This window comes from Komagataella phaffii, chromosome 2 (assembly GCF_000027005.1).
Source record: "Komagataella phaffii GS115 chromosome 2, complete sequence".
Lineage (NCBI taxonomy): Eukaryota > Fungi > Ascomycota > Pichiomycetes > Pichiales > Pichiaceae > Komagataella > Komagataella phaffii.
Genome location: NC_012964.1, coordinates 616,257 through 633,472, shown reverse-complemented (window position 1 = coordinate 633,472; position 17,216 = coordinate 616,257). Strand labels below are relative to the sequence as shown.

Here is a 17,216-nt window from a genome sequence, read left to right as displayed (position 1 = left end):
TTGGTTACTGTTATTTCCATCCACTTATTTTGCCACCTCCAATGAACAACGACAAGGAAACCACGGACACTGGACTTCGATACGCTGCTTATGCAAACAGAGTGAGAACAATCTTACTAGCTGCTCATAGATATGTGGCCTATACTTCTGATATTGGAGAAAGTTTCCGACCAGTGGCACATCCATACCTGGTGAAGTCCTGCTATGCTATCTCATGGTCCTATATCCTGGGAGATGTGGCTTACGAGGGATGGAAAGCCAATTTGAAACAAAATGGTCAATATTCCAGCCATTTGAAACCATGGTCGAGTCCATCTGACTATCCTGAACCTGATCCTACTAGTGCCAAGATTTATACAGAGAAGCCAGATTTCCTGGATTGGAAAGTGTTAATGGTGAAGCGGGGCCTGTTTCAAAGTATTGCATCCATGGGATTGCCAGCATTCACAATCCATTCCTCGGTGAGATACTCTAGTTATATATTCAAGAATTCCAAGATTCACGCTTTGAGGACGTATGGTCCTGTTGGGATAGGTTTGGCAGTGGTTCCTCTGCTACCTTATTTATTTGATGAGCCTGTTGAACATGCAATCGATTACGCATTTTCTGAAGGGAAGTTGTTACTAGCATGATTCCAAACTTAGATGGCCTCAGATGGTTTTTTTTGATAAATATTAAATCGTATTATTATGTGAAACTCGTCAAGTCGTAATAGTATATATACAGTGTTACACCAAATGTGTAACAAGTCGCCTAGTCAATGCTACGACTAGATCCAGTAGATGAACCAAGGAGTAGCCAACTAGTAGGAATAAGCAGGTCATAATGATATGCAGAATTACTGCTTCGTCTGTGGACATAACCTCAAATGGACACATATAATAGTACATCAAATAGTATTCACGCATAGCTCTTGAAAAAGCGGACTTGACTGAGCTTAATAGAGGGCTATGGTCGCCTCCTTGGGAATAGCAGGCATCATTTCTTCGCTTAACGTTCATCATTGTCAAGAGTGATCCTTCGTAAAACAAAATAGAAGGAGTTAGGAGCCACAAAGGTAAATGAAACCAATTAGTAAGCACTTAGCAGCACCACTTCGGGTGCCTTACAAAAGGGAAACCATGCTAGCTTTATATCCAGCATAACCGGTTGTGCTCCGCACCGACCGATTCAGTGAAAGGTTCTGCATGCGCGAACGGATATATCCCATAGTAAAAGTCTCACATTATTACCTGTTTTGACAGGCAGAAGACCAAAAAATCTCTCAATTTTGCAAGTGAAATTAACCTGCTTCTATTTTTTCACTCAATGTTGAGCGGATGACTCGGAATTCATAAATAAATTGCTTTCACTCTCAAGACACTTGCCACAAAAATTGGAAGACCCGTTGTTGTTTACGTCATCAATGGAAATGCCGATTCCACATTTCAAACACACTTTGTTCGCATCACCCATGCTTAATGGATCATGGGTAGATCTTGGGTGCAATAGATGTAGATGTCCTGTCCCACCTCCCAAATGTTGCTGAGCAGAGAGAAGGAACTCTTGAACGGTCATCCCATCAGGCAGATGAAGAGAGGCGGCTCCTGAATTAGACGACAAGTTGGAGTTGCTTGGACTTAAGTTTTTAGTGCCATTGGCCAAAGCAACAGCCGCAGCTTCTGCTACATCAACTTGCTCGTGGAGAGACTTACGGCCCGCGCCTTTGCAGTATCGTTTCTTGTTTCGACATTTCAGACACACTTTGTGATCTCTTTCCAAATCCGTTAACAGAGTAGCACACCGATTACAGAGGCCCCTCTTCTCCAGGCTAATTCGTCTCTCTTTATCATTAGAACGACACCTACTGCAAACTTTGTAGGCAGAGTTTTCGTTCTCGCCGGAACAATGTACACATCTCCCTTCTTCAGCTCTATGCCTCTTCTTCGTCCTTAACGAACCACGACATTTCCCACACAGTACGAATTGCTCTGATTCACCAGGGTCCATTGTTATCCCACATCGCCGACAAACACCGACTTTTTCTTTTGTTTTTTGTTGCCACCGTCTTGATCTTTCCCTTTGCAACTTTCTACAATAAGGACATAACTTGTACTTGCGGGGCCCTTGCTCAAACTGCTTCTTACACCGAGTGCATCCAATGGTTTCAGCGGTCAAATGCGACTCTTCTTCACCAACATCGCCCATAGGAAGAAATTGGTGAAGATTCATATGCTCGGGAACGAGGAGATGATCCGAGTCATGACCTGAAATATGACCGGATTCTCCCTTGGGTAGTGTTCCCTGTTCGGCTGTTTTTAACGCCTCGTCTATAAATTGTTTTGTGGAGGAGAGGTGATCCATCTTCCTCTTTTTTATATCAGGTAATGGTTATGAACAAATTTCTTCACGTTCTCATGTGGTGCTGGGAAGGTATCCTAAGCCCGCGAATTAGTGATTGGAAGGTGAGTCTCATTACTCCGAAGGCAGATGGAATACCCTAGGCGGGGTGCTACTGTAGACATCTTTCATTTCCCCGTCCCCTGAATTGGAAGCCTGTTTTTTCTTCTTTAATCGACTTTTACTAGTTACTCCTTTTGGCTTTTTTCCCCAATTAATTCAGCTGACTCCATGCCCTTGGATCCAGAAATAGACCCCAAGGTAACAGAGGTTGGTCTCAATCAATCAGAGGCTGAACAAATACAGCTAGCAGCAATGGCTGCGGCGGCTGCTGGATCGCCTGGCAGGCCTGATGATTATGCCTCCTTCATTGAGCAAGCCGTAGCACATCAGCAAGCCGAACAACAACATAACCAACAACAACGGCATCAAGATAGCCAAGAACCTTCAAACATAGTGACCTTACCTTCAAATTTGCATCAACCAATGACAACGACAGAATTGGCTCTCAAAGCACTCAATGGTTCGTCCAATGTCACTGAACGTACTCCGGGCCCCTTCAATGATGTAAAAAATGATATACCGATCCCCAGTCGATATGATGCGGAGTCAAATGATAGCCATCTTGATTTTGTTTCAATGGATCCAGGAACTTCCAAAGATCAATCGATAAATAGACCCAATCTTTCTAGTGTATCATCTCCACTGGAAAGCTCCTCAGATCATAACTATAGCGAGTCCATTATCTCTAAGTTTCGTCTCGACTCTCTACCTGTTATTGGGCCTGGTTCTCGTGGGGGCAAGGTCAGGCTAAGGGGTGGTAAAAATCCTCAGCTGATCAGAGACAGAAGAACAAATCATCAACTGAAAGGATTCAAGACAATATTTGAGAACCCCTCATCAAGAGAAATTGTAACTGTGATTGATGATAGAAACGAAAATTACAAAGACAAAAGTGACACATCGAAGAATACGGAGGAATTTATACCTTCAGATCCTGCTAATCATCCTCGCATTATTTTAGAAGATTATAATTCCATTGTCACAAGAGGAATTACAACTGCTCGAGATGATGCTCCCAAAAGAGGAAGAGGTCCAAGTAAGAAAAGACTTCTTGAAATGGGGATATCAGTCACTCCGGTTGTGAAGAAGCTAAGAGGTAGACCAAAAGGCAGCAAGAACAGAGCTACCAAATCTTCTTTTCATTTGGGTACCAAAGAAGATCTTAATCTCAATCCATGGGATCCTGCTATATTATCGATCGCCGAATCAGTGGAAAGTGGCTTAGAGCATCATCCCATTGCACTAGGTTACCCAATACGGCCCACAAGTATTGCCAGAGACATTCTATATATTAGTGGAGTGATAAAGCAAATACGTCCTGATCTGCCGTTGAGTCCACAGGACTTTGAAGCCGGGTTACAACTCAACAACAAACTAACAGTGGATGAACCTTCTTCACTTGCGAATATTGCACAACTATCTCTCGCACAATCGTATCCTCTGGGAAATGCCAGTGAAACAATGAAAATTGTATATGGAGTTCTTGTGGGTTCGATATTGGATATGCCACAAAGTACCCTTGACTCAGGTGACTATTCAAAGTACTTTCAATTATTATCAGAAAGGATCTCAGTTTCTGGTTTGGAACTGAATGGCTTCAACCTGGATAAACCTTTTCTCAACCAGGGACTTGATGACTTGTCTGCCAATGAGCGGCTTAAATTGCTAACTTCTTTGGCTCAGTTGGCTGCAGGAAAGAATTTTGGTGATGATTTTGACCCTGTCCAACAATTTGAGATTTTAAGATTAGGCACAGTTGGAACCTTTTATCTTGCAAAAAGTGCAGGCCATTTCAAAATGTATACCAAGCTTCCGGCCGCAGTGCGTGTGGAAAACATTTGGGCTTCTACAGTGATAGTGACAGAATCTCTCACTCGTAAAAATGACTTATGGTATGAAGTATGTGAAAATAAGGAAGAGTTGAGCACATTCATAGCTTATTTGTCATTCAGATTGAGCCCTTACTCTAAACAGAATATGAAGGAGTTCAGTTCTTTAATACCAAAGAGAACCATTCGCAATTCCGCTCTAGCTGGAGCTCTCACAAAATTTGTCGAACACTTAAAGGATTTTAGAAAGCAATTACTATGACTGATACCTATGACATACAAAATTAATTCTCTAAAGGAGAGATTCAAGGGAGTTTTCAACACTGTTTGAAACAGAATTGAGTTTATTGAGTTTTGGTAGCGATTGGATAGGTATCTTGTCTTTGAAGGGATATATTGGGTTGGCATGAGCTGCTTTTGCAGAAGGCCTCAGTTGCTTATCAAGTTGCTTTTTGCTCCTGGTGAGTAATGGTCTTTCGCTCTTAGATATGGGCTTGTCCATATCTCTCTTTCTGTATCCATAGGGTTCATATTCATACGGATCATACTCAGAATCACAATCGGAATCTGCTTCATCAGAACAAGTGGATTCCTCATCGGAACTTGAATCTTCGGAGACATCCTCAAGACTTTCATTATCGGGATCTGAGTTCCAGTCTTCAAGCTGTAATGAGACTTCAAGATTGTTTTCTGTATAGGTAGAATTATTTCTACAAATTCCATCTTCGTTCAGTTCACATTGTGGGTCTTTTTTCCCACAAAACTCATTATGTTGGTGCTCCAAATCACAATTCCATGGATTATTCCTGGCACATGTATTGTTATGCTTATGATTCAACTCACAATCCCACAAATTACCCCCACACGAATCGTCATGCTCATGACTCAACTGACACTTTTCTCGATGTTGATTCCCTTCCTTCAGGTTCAAACATGTTTCGTTGATATGATCTCTGGCACCCGAGAAATCTAGGGGCTTGCATATGTCAACGAGGCATCCAATAATAGAATCCTTCTGAGCACAAAGACATTCAGTGTCTGTTTCACGTTTAGGGCATGAATTAGAGACTACCGAAACACATTCAAATACACATGCCGGAGGAGTGGCTTTGGTGCCCTTTAAATGGTATGCCAAAACCAAGAACACAGAAAACAGACATTCATACGATAATCTCATTACCTAACAAATAAATTACCTATTTAAGTCCAGCTAAATAGTTTAGTAGCAGCTATTTGTGGCTGGGCAGGCTAGCTAGGCCGCGACACTTACGATCTGCTCATTGAGGGATCTCGAGAGTCAATTTACCGGTGGTAGCTCTACTCTCCAATTCTTGAGCAGCTTTCGGGTAGTCTTTCAAAGAATAAACCTTTGTAATGGAGAATTTAAGTTTACCGTCAGAAAGCAGGCCTAGCAATTCTTTGGAGTACTTTTCCCAGGTTTCTGGGGTATTAGTGTATCCAAATAATTGAGGTCTTAGTATGGCAATGTTCTTGGGGGCTAATCTGCTAATCGAGAAAGGAGGGACGGCGCCACTAGCATTACCGAAACTGACAAACGTTCCTTTCGGAGCTAAAGATTCGAAGGAGGCCTCAAATGTAGCCTTTCCAATTCCGTCGTACACAGCATTTACACCAACTCCATTGGTAAACTCCTTAACTTTCTCTACTATATCCTCAGTAGAAGAGTTAATCAAAAAGCTAGCACCCAGCTCCTTGGCAATTTGCAACTTAGCATCAGTAGAAGCAGTAGCAATTACTTTTGCGCCTTTGGAAGCGGCAAGCTGGGTCAACAATTGACCAACACCACCTGCTGCAGCATGTATGAGAATAAAATCGCCGCTCTTGACGTTGTAGGGTTCATATACAAAAGTCAACGCTGTCAGGGCTTGAACCAAGACGGACCCAAATAATTTCAAATCTTCTTCGGAAGCATCGTCTTTCAATTTCAGAATCCTGATACCTGTAGTTCCATCGACTTTGGTGTATTGCGCAAAAGTGCTAGGCGATAGATAGGCTACCTTATCACCAACTTTAAACTTGGTGACATTGTCACCTTTGGCGACAACTACGCCGGATGCTTCTCTTCCGAGGACATAGGGAGTCTTTGATGGATATAATCCACTTCTAAAGTATGCTTCAATGAAATTGACTCCAGCGTACTTATTCTTGATGAGAATTTCATCGGCGGAGATTTCAGGTACCGGAAAATCTTTGTACTGAAGAACACTCAGGTCCTGAGATGTCTCCTCAAAGAGAATAACTTTTTGGGTTTTGGGAATTGTAGTCATGTTGTGCACCAGTCTACTTCGATTCAATGGAGGAATCAATCTCTTTAAATAGTGTCGAAATATTGTGGCTTGCTAGGTTAGAGGATGTATGAGTTAGGGTGATTGGTAATCGATGATTAATATTAACAATGCAGCGAGCACGGGATTCGGTCTTTGGTAGGGAGGCAGAGATGCTGAAAATCAAAAGGTACTGAGGTACCCATGATTATTATGTTTCCCCTGAAGGCTCGCCTACGACGAAATCCTGGTAAATGTATCGAATAGTATTTTTGACCTAGTGGGGCCCTTTCTGCATGTACGCCAGGCCGTAGCACCACCTCCCCCTGCTACGCTGCCCATCGCTTCTCGTCCCAACATTTGTGTTTATTTATTTCCCGTTCGAGAAATAATATAAACAAACGATAACATCGCCAGCTAGCCAACTAAACTTACCTTTTCAACTAATTCCCCTAATGACATGGACCCTACCAATATAGACTCCTTTCTATCTCGGTTGAAGCCAGACTTGGTACGGCTAAAGTCGCTCCGGGAATCCCTTGGAACGGATTCCAACGACTGCAAAGACGAGCAGACCATAACAAATACCATCCAGAATCTCATCTCCAACACAGAAACTATCATCAAACAAATAAACTATGAACTCAACGTTAAGCTCAAAAACACAGCCAAAATCTACAACATAATCAAGAACTGCCAGCTTTCTAATACAAAGGAGTTTGTGTGGAACTCTGATCTTCTTACCACCAAGTTCATTCTAGATTTCAACAAAAAACACAATGAACATCCTCATGAGGAGATTGACCTTCGACAGTTGTTGGCCCCCAAAAAACACTTTATGACTTACGAGACAAAATAGACCTTGTTTATTCAGAGATTCTGCCCGAGTTTTTGCAGCAAATCCAAAAGTTCGACTCTAGACTACTTATTTTTTACAAGTTGCTGGACTATTTGCCATGCAGTAAAGAATTTGAAGAAAAATACCTTTCAAAACTACCCAGCAAGCAGGACACAATGATGATTCAAGAAAAAAACGGGAATCTGGATATGAACACTGTCGATTATATTATTGAGGATACAAACTTCAAGCACATGAGCATTCCTCTGTTGGCTAATCTCAATTTCGAAATCAAGGCACTAATTGGAAATGCCACCGATAAAATCAAAGATCTCTTTCAGAACAAACTGTCAAAATACATGTCAACATTTGAGGTCTTAAACGGATATATTCCAGATGACTCATTGATTCAAAATCTAGTATCCATCAGGTCCACAATTCTACATGAGAAACTTCCCGAAGTAACTTCGTTACTGAAAGAAGACTTGTCAGTATCATCCCTTTTAATTATTCAAGCATTTTTCAACGATTCAACTATTTCACATCTGTTACTATCGGACTTTGAAGAATTAGAATGCAATCTGAAATTGGTCTTGAAGGAAAAAGATGTAAGAGAAAAAAAGCTTGCTGAACTGAAGTCACAATGCCAAAGCCTTTGGGCAAAACTGGACACTGAAGTTGATGCCAACTATATTACTGAGTTTTTACTTTCGAATAATAACATCCATCAATCGAGTATAGAAAACTATCAACACGAGTTGGAACGATTGAACGAACTGAAACTGAAGAATGCGGCTAAATTTATCAGTATTCTTCGAAAAGAAATTGAAAGTTACTGGAATTTGTTGATGTACACTCAGGAGGAAAAGAGGAACGAGTGTCCAGAGTACTTTGTGTCAGAGAGCACACGTCTTGACGAGGACCTTTTGAATAAACATCAACTGTACATTAGTGAAAACCTAAACGTCAAGGTTGAACAGTTGAAACCGATACTGAACAATGTCGAGAGACTGAAAGAGTTGGTCAAAGAAAAGCGGGAATTAGAAGAAAGCTGTAAAGATTCTTCCAGGTTGTTATCAAGAGATTCGTTCAAGATTTTGAAAAGGGAAGAGCAAATACGGACAAGAATCACCAAGCATATACCTCTACTTTTGGAGGTGTTAAAACCGCAATTAGAGAACTATAAACAAGAGGCTGGAAAAAGCATAATCGTTGATGGTGTAGATGTTTGGGAAACAATCAACGAACTAGAATCAAAGTTTTTCAAGAGTCGCATAAAGAGAACTCCCTCGAGGAGACTGAACAAATCAGCACCTTCATCCTCCAGATCAGGTGACGGGAACAGAAGAAACTCAAGCACAGCAACCACGCCGACCAGGAATAAAGTCATACGCTCAAATTCTACACTAGGAGTTTTTAGAACTCATCATAATACCAATGGAAAACTATTGAATTTGAAAGATAGTTACAAGTCAAAGCAACCTGGAGCGAGGCAAGGGCCAGGACCGTTAAGGCCCATTAATATTAATGTCAATTCCAGGGGAGCAAATAGAATGGGGAAGCCAAAACATGTTTTAAAGGTGAGGAAACCCCAACTGGTAGTGTCCAAAAATGTAAACGTCTTCAGCTCTCCGGAGAGATTTAAAGACCAAACCCCAGTTTATCTCTCCAGTGAAGACGAACTAGACACTGAGAACAAACTCCCAGCATGGAATATGGACTTAGAAACATTTTAGAAATATGGATTATGGTTCTGCTTCGGCGGAAAAGTCCTTATTTTCGACATTATCCCAATTAGTTGAAAGAGATTTACCGCCACTTTCAATGAAGGACTTCATCATTGCCTTTTTACTGTCATCGTCTGCATTCTTGTATAATTGCTGGAAGAAAGCATCCGGAGATTGATCATCTTTAGCTTCGTCTTCGTCATCTCCGAGTTTCGACCAATCAATCTTTTTCTTAGAGGAGGAAGGGTAGGCGAGAGTCGACTCTTCATGGGTGGTTGATGGTTGTCGTTGCTGGTCAAACTCAATTGAATTCCATTGAATTGGTTCAATCTTTTGTAAGGTTAATTCTAGTTTTGTACCAAACACAGTATATGATGATTGAGATGGGTCGATCTTTGCAAACAACTTTTCAATTTTGTAGGTGTAATCCTCTCCAGAATCAGGCAAAGGAAAAGAAACTTCTAAGGAATCCTTAGCAAAATCAACCTTTAGTGATGACTTGTCTATTTTTTTGACAAAAATGGAGATATTGACCTCTGTAGAGTTCTGATACCAATCGATTCTTGGTTTAGATGCAATGGAAGGGGTAGTTGGTTGCAATGGCTTTTCATTTGCAGAAGGCTTTTCAGCTTTGCTGGAGTCAGGTACTGATTGAACGGGCTTGGATTTCTCTGAGTCCAATTTTGCCTCAATTTTGGATTTCCAGGAAGGAAATGTTATGTCAGAACAATGATACTTTTGTGCCAACAGAATATTCTGATAGCTCTCAGCATAATTCTTCAATAGATACAATATTATGGCCTTTCTGAAGTAAGATGCAGAGATATATTCTTGGGATTGTCTCAGGTCCTTCGCAATGTGAATTGCCTGATCAACATCCTTCAATGCCAGATCAAGCTTTTGACTTCTTTGGTAAGCAATTGATCGGTTTAGGTAAGCCTTAAAGGAGGAATCAGAAAGCTGCAAGGCACGGGAAAACTGATCAATTGCCTTTAGATAATTTCCTTGCTCAATCAGTTCCACGCCAGAGGATATTAAAGATTCCAGAGTCATTTTAATCACGCAAAATTGGCAGTCTAGTGAGGTTTTACAAATGCCGGTTTACTGCCAAATGCGCATTCCCACTAAACATCAAGTGAGATTAAAGTTGAAATCCGACTGCGCACGACTCCCCATATGCACAGCAAACACCCGAAAAAAGATCTTAACACCACATATCTAGATGACTTGCCTGGCTAGTCCCCACATTGGACAGCATCAGTTGGGATTCGAAGATAATAGTAACGAAAAAACCACATTTTTTGCTCCTACTCACTGATGGAAAAGAACTGAAACTATGGCCCAAGGTTTCCCTGTGCAGAGAATAAAATTGAAGGAGCAGATTGACACCACACCGGTGGGTGTTATCGGTCGTTTACATTACGCCTGCCTTCGTTGCAAAGCTCAAAAAATCAAATGTTCAGGTGACAAACCAAGTTGTTCAAACTGTATCATGGCCAGAAAGGGCTCAGAATGTAGCTATCCCAATAAAGACAGAAAGGTTATCATCTTGGAGTCGCAACTTGACAAGTTGACGGATCGAATCAAATATTTAGAAACAGTGATAGTTGACCTCGTCAAAGAACCAGATAGCAATAGCATTCAGATCAAGAGGGAATTGGAACGGCGTGATAGGATCCCGGACTCTAACCTGAATGGTGATTCCGTTTACAATCCCTCAATCAAGAGTGATGTGGACAGCAAGACTGATGATGAGACTGAGATGCAATACCTGCAGGCTCGCAGCACTCCGTCGATCCCATTCATCGGAGCAGAACAACGAAGAAAGAATAACCAAAGCGATACGCTTTCTGCAGATTCTGGCAAAGAGTTTGAAGATTTGTCCATGAAACTAGATTCTGCCATTTCTCTTTCATTTGGCGATAATGACGGTAATGCAAAGTCGAATAATAAGGTTTCAAAGTTCTTGAAATCTCACAGCAAGTACTACCTGCCAGATTCTCAGTTCAAGAAACCTATTGATAACCAGACTTCTTTAATTCTGCCGTCCCAAGCTTATGCACTGAAAATTTCCCAACTCTGTTTGGATTTCTTTCAAAGTCAACAACTATACTGCTTCGACCATTCAATTTTTGTCCCCCATTTTTACAAGCTCTATGAAGATGGTGCCACGGACAACCAGTTACTTCTTGTGCAACTATTGCTTTCATTGTCAATTGGAGAGCAGATTTATTATTCGTTGGTTTCCAATAAAGACCCAGATTTTGTCATCAATAAGCAATTATATTTTCAACAGAACAATCTAGATTCCAACACCCCAGGTCTGAGGTTTTTCAAACAGGCAATGGAAATCTCAAACTACATTGAAGAAGATCCAAGTTTGACGAATATCCAGAATTGCCTTTTGATTGCCTATTACTCACAATCCCTAAACAGAATCACTACATCATATGCCTACTTAGGATTAGCCACGAGGTTGTGTTTAGTTCTTGGCCTTCATACGAAGTATGTTAACACCACCAATAATGATGTCATTTACAATGAGAAAAGGAAACGAGTATGGTGGACAACATTCATACTGGATTCTTTTGCGACCTCCAGAGTACGATTACCGCAGCATATAACTTTTGATCAAACTGACATTGAATTACCTACGGAGAATTTCCTTGACCTAGGTGATGGATTTGATGGCACGATATTGCAGAGGCAAGTGCAGCTAGGCAAATTTGCCGGTAAGATTCTTTCTCTCATCTACAATCATTCGAAGAGGTCTTACTTTGGAGATAAGAACACTGTCATGCTACACCGAGAGACCACAGAGGATATCATAAACAACACTCTAGCTTGTTTAAAGCTTCTGGAAGAGCATTTTGAAAGAAATTTGAAGGAAGACTTCATTCAGTTGAACAGGGATATTGCCAGTAACAATAATGATACAAAAAGACCTTTGATTCATCTTTTTTTGAAGTTCAATCAGTACATTATTACCACCACCAGACCCCTTGTACTTGTAATTTTCAAAAAGTACTTGGTTGAAACAGAGCAAACAAGACAGATTACATCTCGGTGTATCTTAGCAGCATGCCACTCCATTGACCTGCTGTACCAACTACGAAAGATTGAAGGATTGCCCATTTTTGACTACTGGGACACTCATTTCTGCTTCTCTTCCGTCCTAATATTAATGATGGCTATTTTCACCGGTAAATCATACAGTCAGTTGGATAAAGGTGTTGAACTACTCAAGTATATGGCAAATTGTGGTAATCATGTTGCGAAAGATAATTTCATTAAGCTAAGAAACATTCACAAACTTTTTGAGCAGATTGGGCTTCCAAACAGAACAACAGTCGATTTAACTTTGTTGGACGATGATATAAATGATTCCAGTAACAGCAGTGAAACAGCATCTATCAAACTGGAAAACCAAGACAATGTGAAGTTGGTGCTAAACCCCAGGCAAGGTCCTACAATAACCCCTTCCCTGAACGAATTTTTGATCCCTGAACCATCTGACACTACAAACGCATCATCAGGTGATAATGTCTTTTCATTTAATGGGAGCCAGTTTAACAAGATCAATAGCACTGCCAACAGTAGTTACAACGATTTAAGTTATTTGTCAACAACTATGAATAGTGATTTGGCCAATCAAAGATATCATTTTACGCCCTACACTGAAGCCAATTCGAATAGACAGTCGTTCGGTCTCCCACCATCAGGCGAGTATGAAAATGGGAACAGGAACCCAAAAAACAACACGAATGGGAATCCTGTGGATATAAATTACCCCAACGTCTACAATCAAAGTATTAATCAAGGAGAGCAACGACCTACTAACGAAATTTTTCCAGACTTCTTGTCCAATATTAATAGCTGGGAGTACAACCCAAACTTCATCTTTGAGCCCGTCATACAGCAGATGAATCAGGATCAGCAGGCTGAAATAAATAATGCACAAAGTTTGTAGGTCCCATAATGTTATCTATACGCCATCTAAAATGAATCGTCTCCTAGTTTTCTTGAAATTGTTTGAATCTCTGTCTCAATGTCTGCTAAGTTTTCGTCTAGAATCTTCAGATCGTCAAACTTCCTTTTCTTCTTCGAATCATCTATCATTGAATTGATTAAATAGTGCTGTTCTTGAAGTACCATCAATTTGTCCCTGTACTCTCTAATTTCTAGCTTACTCAAACCTTCGTTTTCGGTGCTGGGTTTGTTTGTCAGATTAGGAACTTTTTGAAGCTTCAACATATTCTCTTGAAGGAAGGAGGCCAGCTGCATGTATATCGATCTTGCAATTTTTAATTGATCGATGGTCATTCCCTCAGCTAGCGGCTTTTTTAGGGAGAGAAGTGTATCATTCTGGTCGATGGTCAGTTTTAAACCCTTGGCTATTTTATCAATCTTGTTGAAGACACTCATGATCTTGTATCGTTTCTCAACCAACATTTTCAGAAACTGTTCATCATCCTCCAGCTCCTTGGTAGGCAATATTTGATTGGAATTGGAGGCTGAGTCAATGGTTTGTAATCGCTGAAGATCTTCTTCAAAACCAGGAAGAAGTTGGTGGATTTTTTCCTTATATATATTTACCAGGCGAATGGTACTCAATAGGTCATCTATGCCTGTACTTGATGATCTATTCTGAGTGAATAGCCGCCTATGGAACACTCTATTCTTGCATAACTTGCAAATTCTTAAGGATACCTTATCAAACACTATCGTGTCGTCTTCGGTGGGGTGATTTTGGTCATACTGTTCATTAGTTTCCGGGGATTGATCAAACAATTGTTTCAGATAATTCATGGGAATATCTAGAGAGCAACCGTCGTCACATCGAATTTCACCGCATAATCTACAGTGGTGTTTTCTCATAAGAAATCTTCCAAACTGTTTAAAGCATAGCGGACAATTGTTCAGTTCATTATCAGTCTGCCAATGGATGATTTGCTTCACATAGTTTGTCACTTCACTGTTGTTTACCTTGGATGGATTATCCCTATCATACACAAATGCAAATATCTTTCGTAGTCGTTTTTCCAAGACTATTGTTTTTAATCTATCAGATTCCAGTCTCTTTTCTCTCAGCTCCTGGAAAGTTTTGGTATCATCAAGAGCGAATCCTTCGAAGTTATTAAAGAACGGCTTATTCGTAAAGCAAGTGATACAACATCTCACAAACTGCCCGCCTAATGGATCATACTGCAGGGTTTGATTTACCTTTATTCTATAGTAGGTATGCTCATTACAGAACAAAAAGCCACATTTCCTGCAATTGACTATGCCATTCTTAATATTGAGTCTTCTCTTACATTCTTTCAAATGACAAAAGTCATTACCTTTAGGCTTCTTCCAATGCGACCTAGATATTTCGCTTGTCTCCAAGCCAGGAGAGCTAATTCTAGAATTCGTTGTCGAGTTGGGAGCTGAACTTGTGGCACTATCACTTATTGTGAAGTATCCCATATTATCCACAACATCCATAGTATTCAATTTAGAGCTGATCAGTGGATGAAGACTGTTCGCTCTATCAACAACTTTTGTCCTGAACCAATTTTTCAAATCTTTCTCTAAATACGGTCCTATATTAACGGATTCTGAGGGATCATTGTTCGTATGAGTATCGTCCAGATGTTGGTTGAGTTGACCCAAGTTGATCATATTTTCATTACATATGGGACAGCTAAGGGATTCAGCACCGTTAGGACTGGCCGTAGGTGATAATTCCCCTTCATTGGGTACCTGACCCAATACTCTCCTCCCTATCATTGTAGGATCTTCTATTAAGGAAGTGTATCGGCTGTTACTTATAAATTTAATTTTCGAGGAGGTTATAGATAGAAACATTCAGATGAAGTAAAAGTATGTAATGAGATTGGGCCGGCTGTAAGGAACTCCTATATACCTACACGGGTTCACTGTTTTCTCCTGGAAGCTCCCATAGGGTATAATAATCAACCAGTTTACCATTCAGATTTCCCTCACCTTTGATTGGAATTCGAAATAGGGTTTCCATTGACAATCCTTCATCCTCATCTCGCAAAAACCAAAAGTCAATCATGTTCTGTTTCCATCCAAAGTCAGTGTACCTTTGACGGTGAGTATTCTTTACCACCTCTCTGGCCATTCCTAGTAATTGGTCTATACCAACCAATTTAAAGCATTTGTTGAACCCTCCTTTAATTCTTTCCATGGGAGATTGACAAGCTTCATGACTATTTTCAAAGTCCGGTCCTTCCACTTCTAAGGGGTCCAAAGTGCTACCGTCATTCCAAAATTCGGGAGGGACTGAACCAAAGTTCTCCCATGGCTTGTTCATTCTGTCTGGGTTACTGAAGTTTTTTGCCTCTTCAGTAGTTAATCCCTTGAAAATTTGGATGAACTGAACAATGTTAACCATAGACAACCAAATAAATTGAAAGGTCACCCAAACCAATACGTTAAAAGTAAAAGGAGCTCCACGATAACCTTTACAAAGATCTTCTCCAAGAAACGAGCAGCTATGTTTGATTTCTTTCTCGTTCGTAAGCTTCATTTCATCGAAGTACTCTATGGTCAAGATTATGAAACATAGAATGGCCACTTGAAGAGAGACTGAAAAGGCAATAAAAGGCTTATGGTTTCTGACCCCAATATCGTTAAATACCCAAGGACAGAAATGATCATATCTGGCCACAGTTCGTTTTTGAAACTCTGAGTAGCAACTCCTTTTTGGCTTACGAATGAAACTCTTGATGCAAAAATGGCGAGTGTCATATTTGTGTAGCTCTAGAAGATCTTCGATCGTTTTCTTGATTTCCGACTTTTCCAAGGGCAATGGGACGTATCCAGGATTTAACATCAAGGTCTTATAGAATGTCAAAATCATTAAGCCGGACATTGCTGCAAATATGACGTTGATAACAAAACTCTCAAAGAGAGTAAACGGTAGAATGCGAACTAGCCAAGTAAAGATAGCCCAAAAAGCGGTGGCTGAAAATGTTCCTGCAAGATAAGGTGACTTCAAAAGAGGGCCATGGACTCGTAGATAGACTGGAAACGCAAATACGTTAAGAAGTTTGACTGCAGCAAACGCAACAACAACCAATATAGCCAGATTGAGCAACCAAAGACTGGACTGGAACTTAACCAGGTGTAAAGCGGCAAATAGGACTAGATACGGCGTAAAAAATGTTATGCTCTTGGCTTGTTTTTCCGTAAGATAGTGTTTTGTTGGAGACCCATCTGGGTTCTGGTCGTTAAGCTTTAAGGCAGCTAGCAGTAAGCTTTCAGTTTCCATTTCTTGGGCAATCTTGAAGGCATTTTTCTGTCCTTCCAAGGTCTCAACATGAAGACTCGAGCCATATGCTACCAGAATCTTTATGATTCTAATATCTGGCCTAGTCAAAGCCCAGTATAAAGGCGTGAATCCTTTATTATCAACCATTGTCACATCAGCTCCGTGTTTCAACAAGATGTCCACCGTCAAAGCATCACCTCTATAACTTGCCCAATGCAAAGGAGTTAGCAAATTCTTATCGTGAGTATTGATGTTACATTGATCTTGAGTGTTCAGCAAGTATATAACCAGAAGAACATTACCCGAAAGAACTGCGGCCTGTAGGATATCGGCACCTTGAGAGTCTTTAGCGGTTACGTTAGCACCATGTGAAAGCATGAGGTCTGCAATGTACACATGACCTCTTTGAGCTGCAAAATGTAACGGAGTTGCAGACAATTCACCACCCACGAGAGAAAGATCAGCGCCTTTCTCGATCAGATATTTGCAGACAGAATACCGATTGTTCAAGCCAGCCCAGTGAAGTCCTGTCAAGTTTTCGTCGTCAAGTTCATCCACCGACAGTAATCCATTCTCCAGAATATCTTGCACGGTTTTCAGGTCACCAATGACACAGGCATGTTTAAATCTTGCGATCAGATTGAGGTCGATCTCCGCATCCTCAGTTTCTTTCAACAGGATTTCCTCAGATCCAGTAAGTGTTGTTGGGTTCTCATTGGAAAACAGGGAATCCTGAATCTTGTCTTCATTCAGGGAAGTTTTGTCTAGTGGCTCAGCCTCGTTCATACCAAAGGACTTGGAAGTAGGAACCAG

The 17,216-nt window shown here is 40.7% G+C and overlaps 12 protein-coding genes across 12 annotated transcripts; 5 read left to right on the top strand and 7 right to left on the bottom strand.

Annotated features, from left to right (window-relative positions):
- Positions 1 to 41: 41 nt before the first annotated feature.
- On the top strand, positions 42 to 632 carry PAS_chr2-1_0338 (Hypothetical protein; the record flags this gene model as incomplete). Its single annotated transcript, XM_002491192.1, has 1 exon — positions 42 to 632. One exon carries the CDS (start codon positions 42 to 44, stop codon positions 630 to 632), a length of 591 nt encoding a protein of 196 aa, XP_002491237.1.
- A 96-nt stretch (positions 633 to 728) lies between these two features.
- Positions 729 to 1,004, bottom strand: PAS_chr2-1_0337 (Hypothetical protein; the record flags this gene model as incomplete). The annotated part of the gene is made up of 1 exon (XM_002491191.1): positions 729 to 1,004. One exon carries the CDS (start codon positions 1,002 to 1,004, stop codon positions 729 to 731), a length of 276 nt encoding a protein of 91 aa, XP_002491236.1.
- A 301-nt stretch (positions 1,005 to 1,305) lies between these two features.
- On the bottom strand, positions 1,306 to 2,343 carry PAS_chr2-1_0336 (Hypothetical protein; the record flags this gene model as incomplete). The annotated part of the gene is made up of 1 exon (XM_002491190.1): positions 1,306 to 2,343. The coding sequence occupies one exon, from the start codon at positions 2,341 to 2,343 to the stop codon at positions 1,306 to 1,308; it is 1,038 nt and encodes a 345-aa protein (XP_002491235.1).
- Positions 2,344 to 2,610: 267 nt separating this feature from the next.
- Positions 2,611 to 4,533, top strand: PAS_chr2-1_0335 (Hypothetical protein; the record flags this gene model as incomplete). Its single annotated transcript, XM_002491189.1, has 1 exon — positions 2,611 to 4,533. One exon carries the CDS (start codon positions 2,611 to 2,613, stop codon positions 4,531 to 4,533), a length of 1,923 nt encoding a protein of 640 aa, XP_002491234.1.
- Positions 4,534 to 4,563: 30 nt separating this feature from the next.
- Positions 4,564 to 5,448, bottom strand: PAS_chr2-1_0334 (Hypothetical protein; the record flags this gene model as incomplete). The annotated part of the gene is made up of 1 exon (XM_002491188.1): positions 4,564 to 5,448. One exon carries the CDS (start codon positions 5,446 to 5,448, stop codon positions 4,564 to 4,566), a length of 885 nt encoding a protein of 294 aa, XP_002491233.1.
- A 100-nt stretch (positions 5,449 to 5,548) lies between these two features.
- PAS_chr2-1_0333 (Zeta-crystallin homolog, found in the cytoplasm and nucleus) lies at positions 5,549 to 6,559 on the bottom strand (the record flags this gene model as incomplete). Its single annotated transcript, XM_002491187.1, has 1 exon — positions 5,549 to 6,559. One exon carries the CDS (start codon positions 6,557 to 6,559, stop codon positions 5,549 to 5,551), a length of 1,011 nt encoding a protein of 336 aa, XP_002491232.1.
- A 457-nt stretch (positions 6,560 to 7,016) lies between these two features.
- PAS_chr2-1_0332 (Hypothetical protein) lies at positions 7,017 to 7,415 on the top strand (the record flags this gene model as incomplete). Its single annotated transcript, XM_002491186.1, has 1 exon — positions 7,017 to 7,415. One exon carries the CDS (start codon positions 7,017 to 7,019, stop codon positions 7,413 to 7,415), a length of 399 nt encoding a protein of 132 aa, XP_002491231.1.
- A 155-nt stretch (positions 7,416 to 7,570) lies between these two features.
- Positions 7,571 to 9,130, top strand: PAS_chr2-1_0331 (Mitotic spindle midzone localized microtubule-associated protein (MAP) family member; the record flags this gene model as incomplete). The annotated part of the gene is made up of 1 exon (XM_002491185.1): positions 7,571 to 9,130. One exon carries the CDS (start codon positions 7,571 to 7,573, stop codon positions 9,128 to 9,130), a length of 1,560 nt encoding a protein of 519 aa, XP_002491230.1.
- A 9-nt stretch (positions 9,131 to 9,139) lies between these two features.
- On the bottom strand, positions 9,140 to 10,174 carry PAS_chr2-1_0330 (putative cochaperone, regulates activity of Cyr1p (adenylyl cyclase); the record flags this gene model as incomplete). The annotated part of the gene is made up of 1 exon (XM_002491184.1): positions 9,140 to 10,174. The coding sequence occupies one exon, from the start codon at positions 10,172 to 10,174 to the stop codon at positions 9,140 to 9,142; it is 1,035 nt and encodes a 344-aa protein (XP_002491229.1).
- Positions 10,175 to 10,457: 283 nt separating this feature from the next.
- Positions 10,458 to 13,091, top strand: PAS_chr2-1_0329 (uncharacterized protein; the record flags this gene model as incomplete). The annotated part of the gene is made up of 1 exon (XM_002491183.1): positions 10,458 to 13,091. The coding sequence occupies one exon, from the start codon at positions 10,458 to 10,460 to the stop codon at positions 13,089 to 13,091; it is 2,634 nt and encodes an 877-aa protein (XP_002491228.1).
- Positions 13,092 to 13,117: 26 nt separating this feature from the next.
- Positions 13,118 to 14,893, bottom strand: PAS_chr2-1_0830 (uncharacterized protein; the record flags this gene model as incomplete). Its single annotated transcript, XM_002491182.1, has 1 exon — positions 13,118 to 14,893. One exon carries the CDS (start codon positions 14,891 to 14,893, stop codon positions 13,118 to 13,120), a length of 1,776 nt encoding a protein of 591 aa, XP_002491227.1.
- A 136-nt stretch (positions 14,894 to 15,029) lies between these two features.
- On the bottom strand, positions 15,030 to 17,189 carry PAS_chr2-1_0829 (uncharacterized protein; the record flags this gene model as incomplete). The annotated part of the gene is made up of 1 exon (XM_002491181.1): positions 15,030 to 17,189. The coding sequence occupies one exon, from the start codon at positions 17,187 to 17,189 to the stop codon at positions 15,030 to 15,032; it is 2,160 nt and encodes a 719-aa protein (XP_002491226.1).
- Between the last annotated feature and the right edge of the window lie 27 nt (positions 17,190 to 17,216).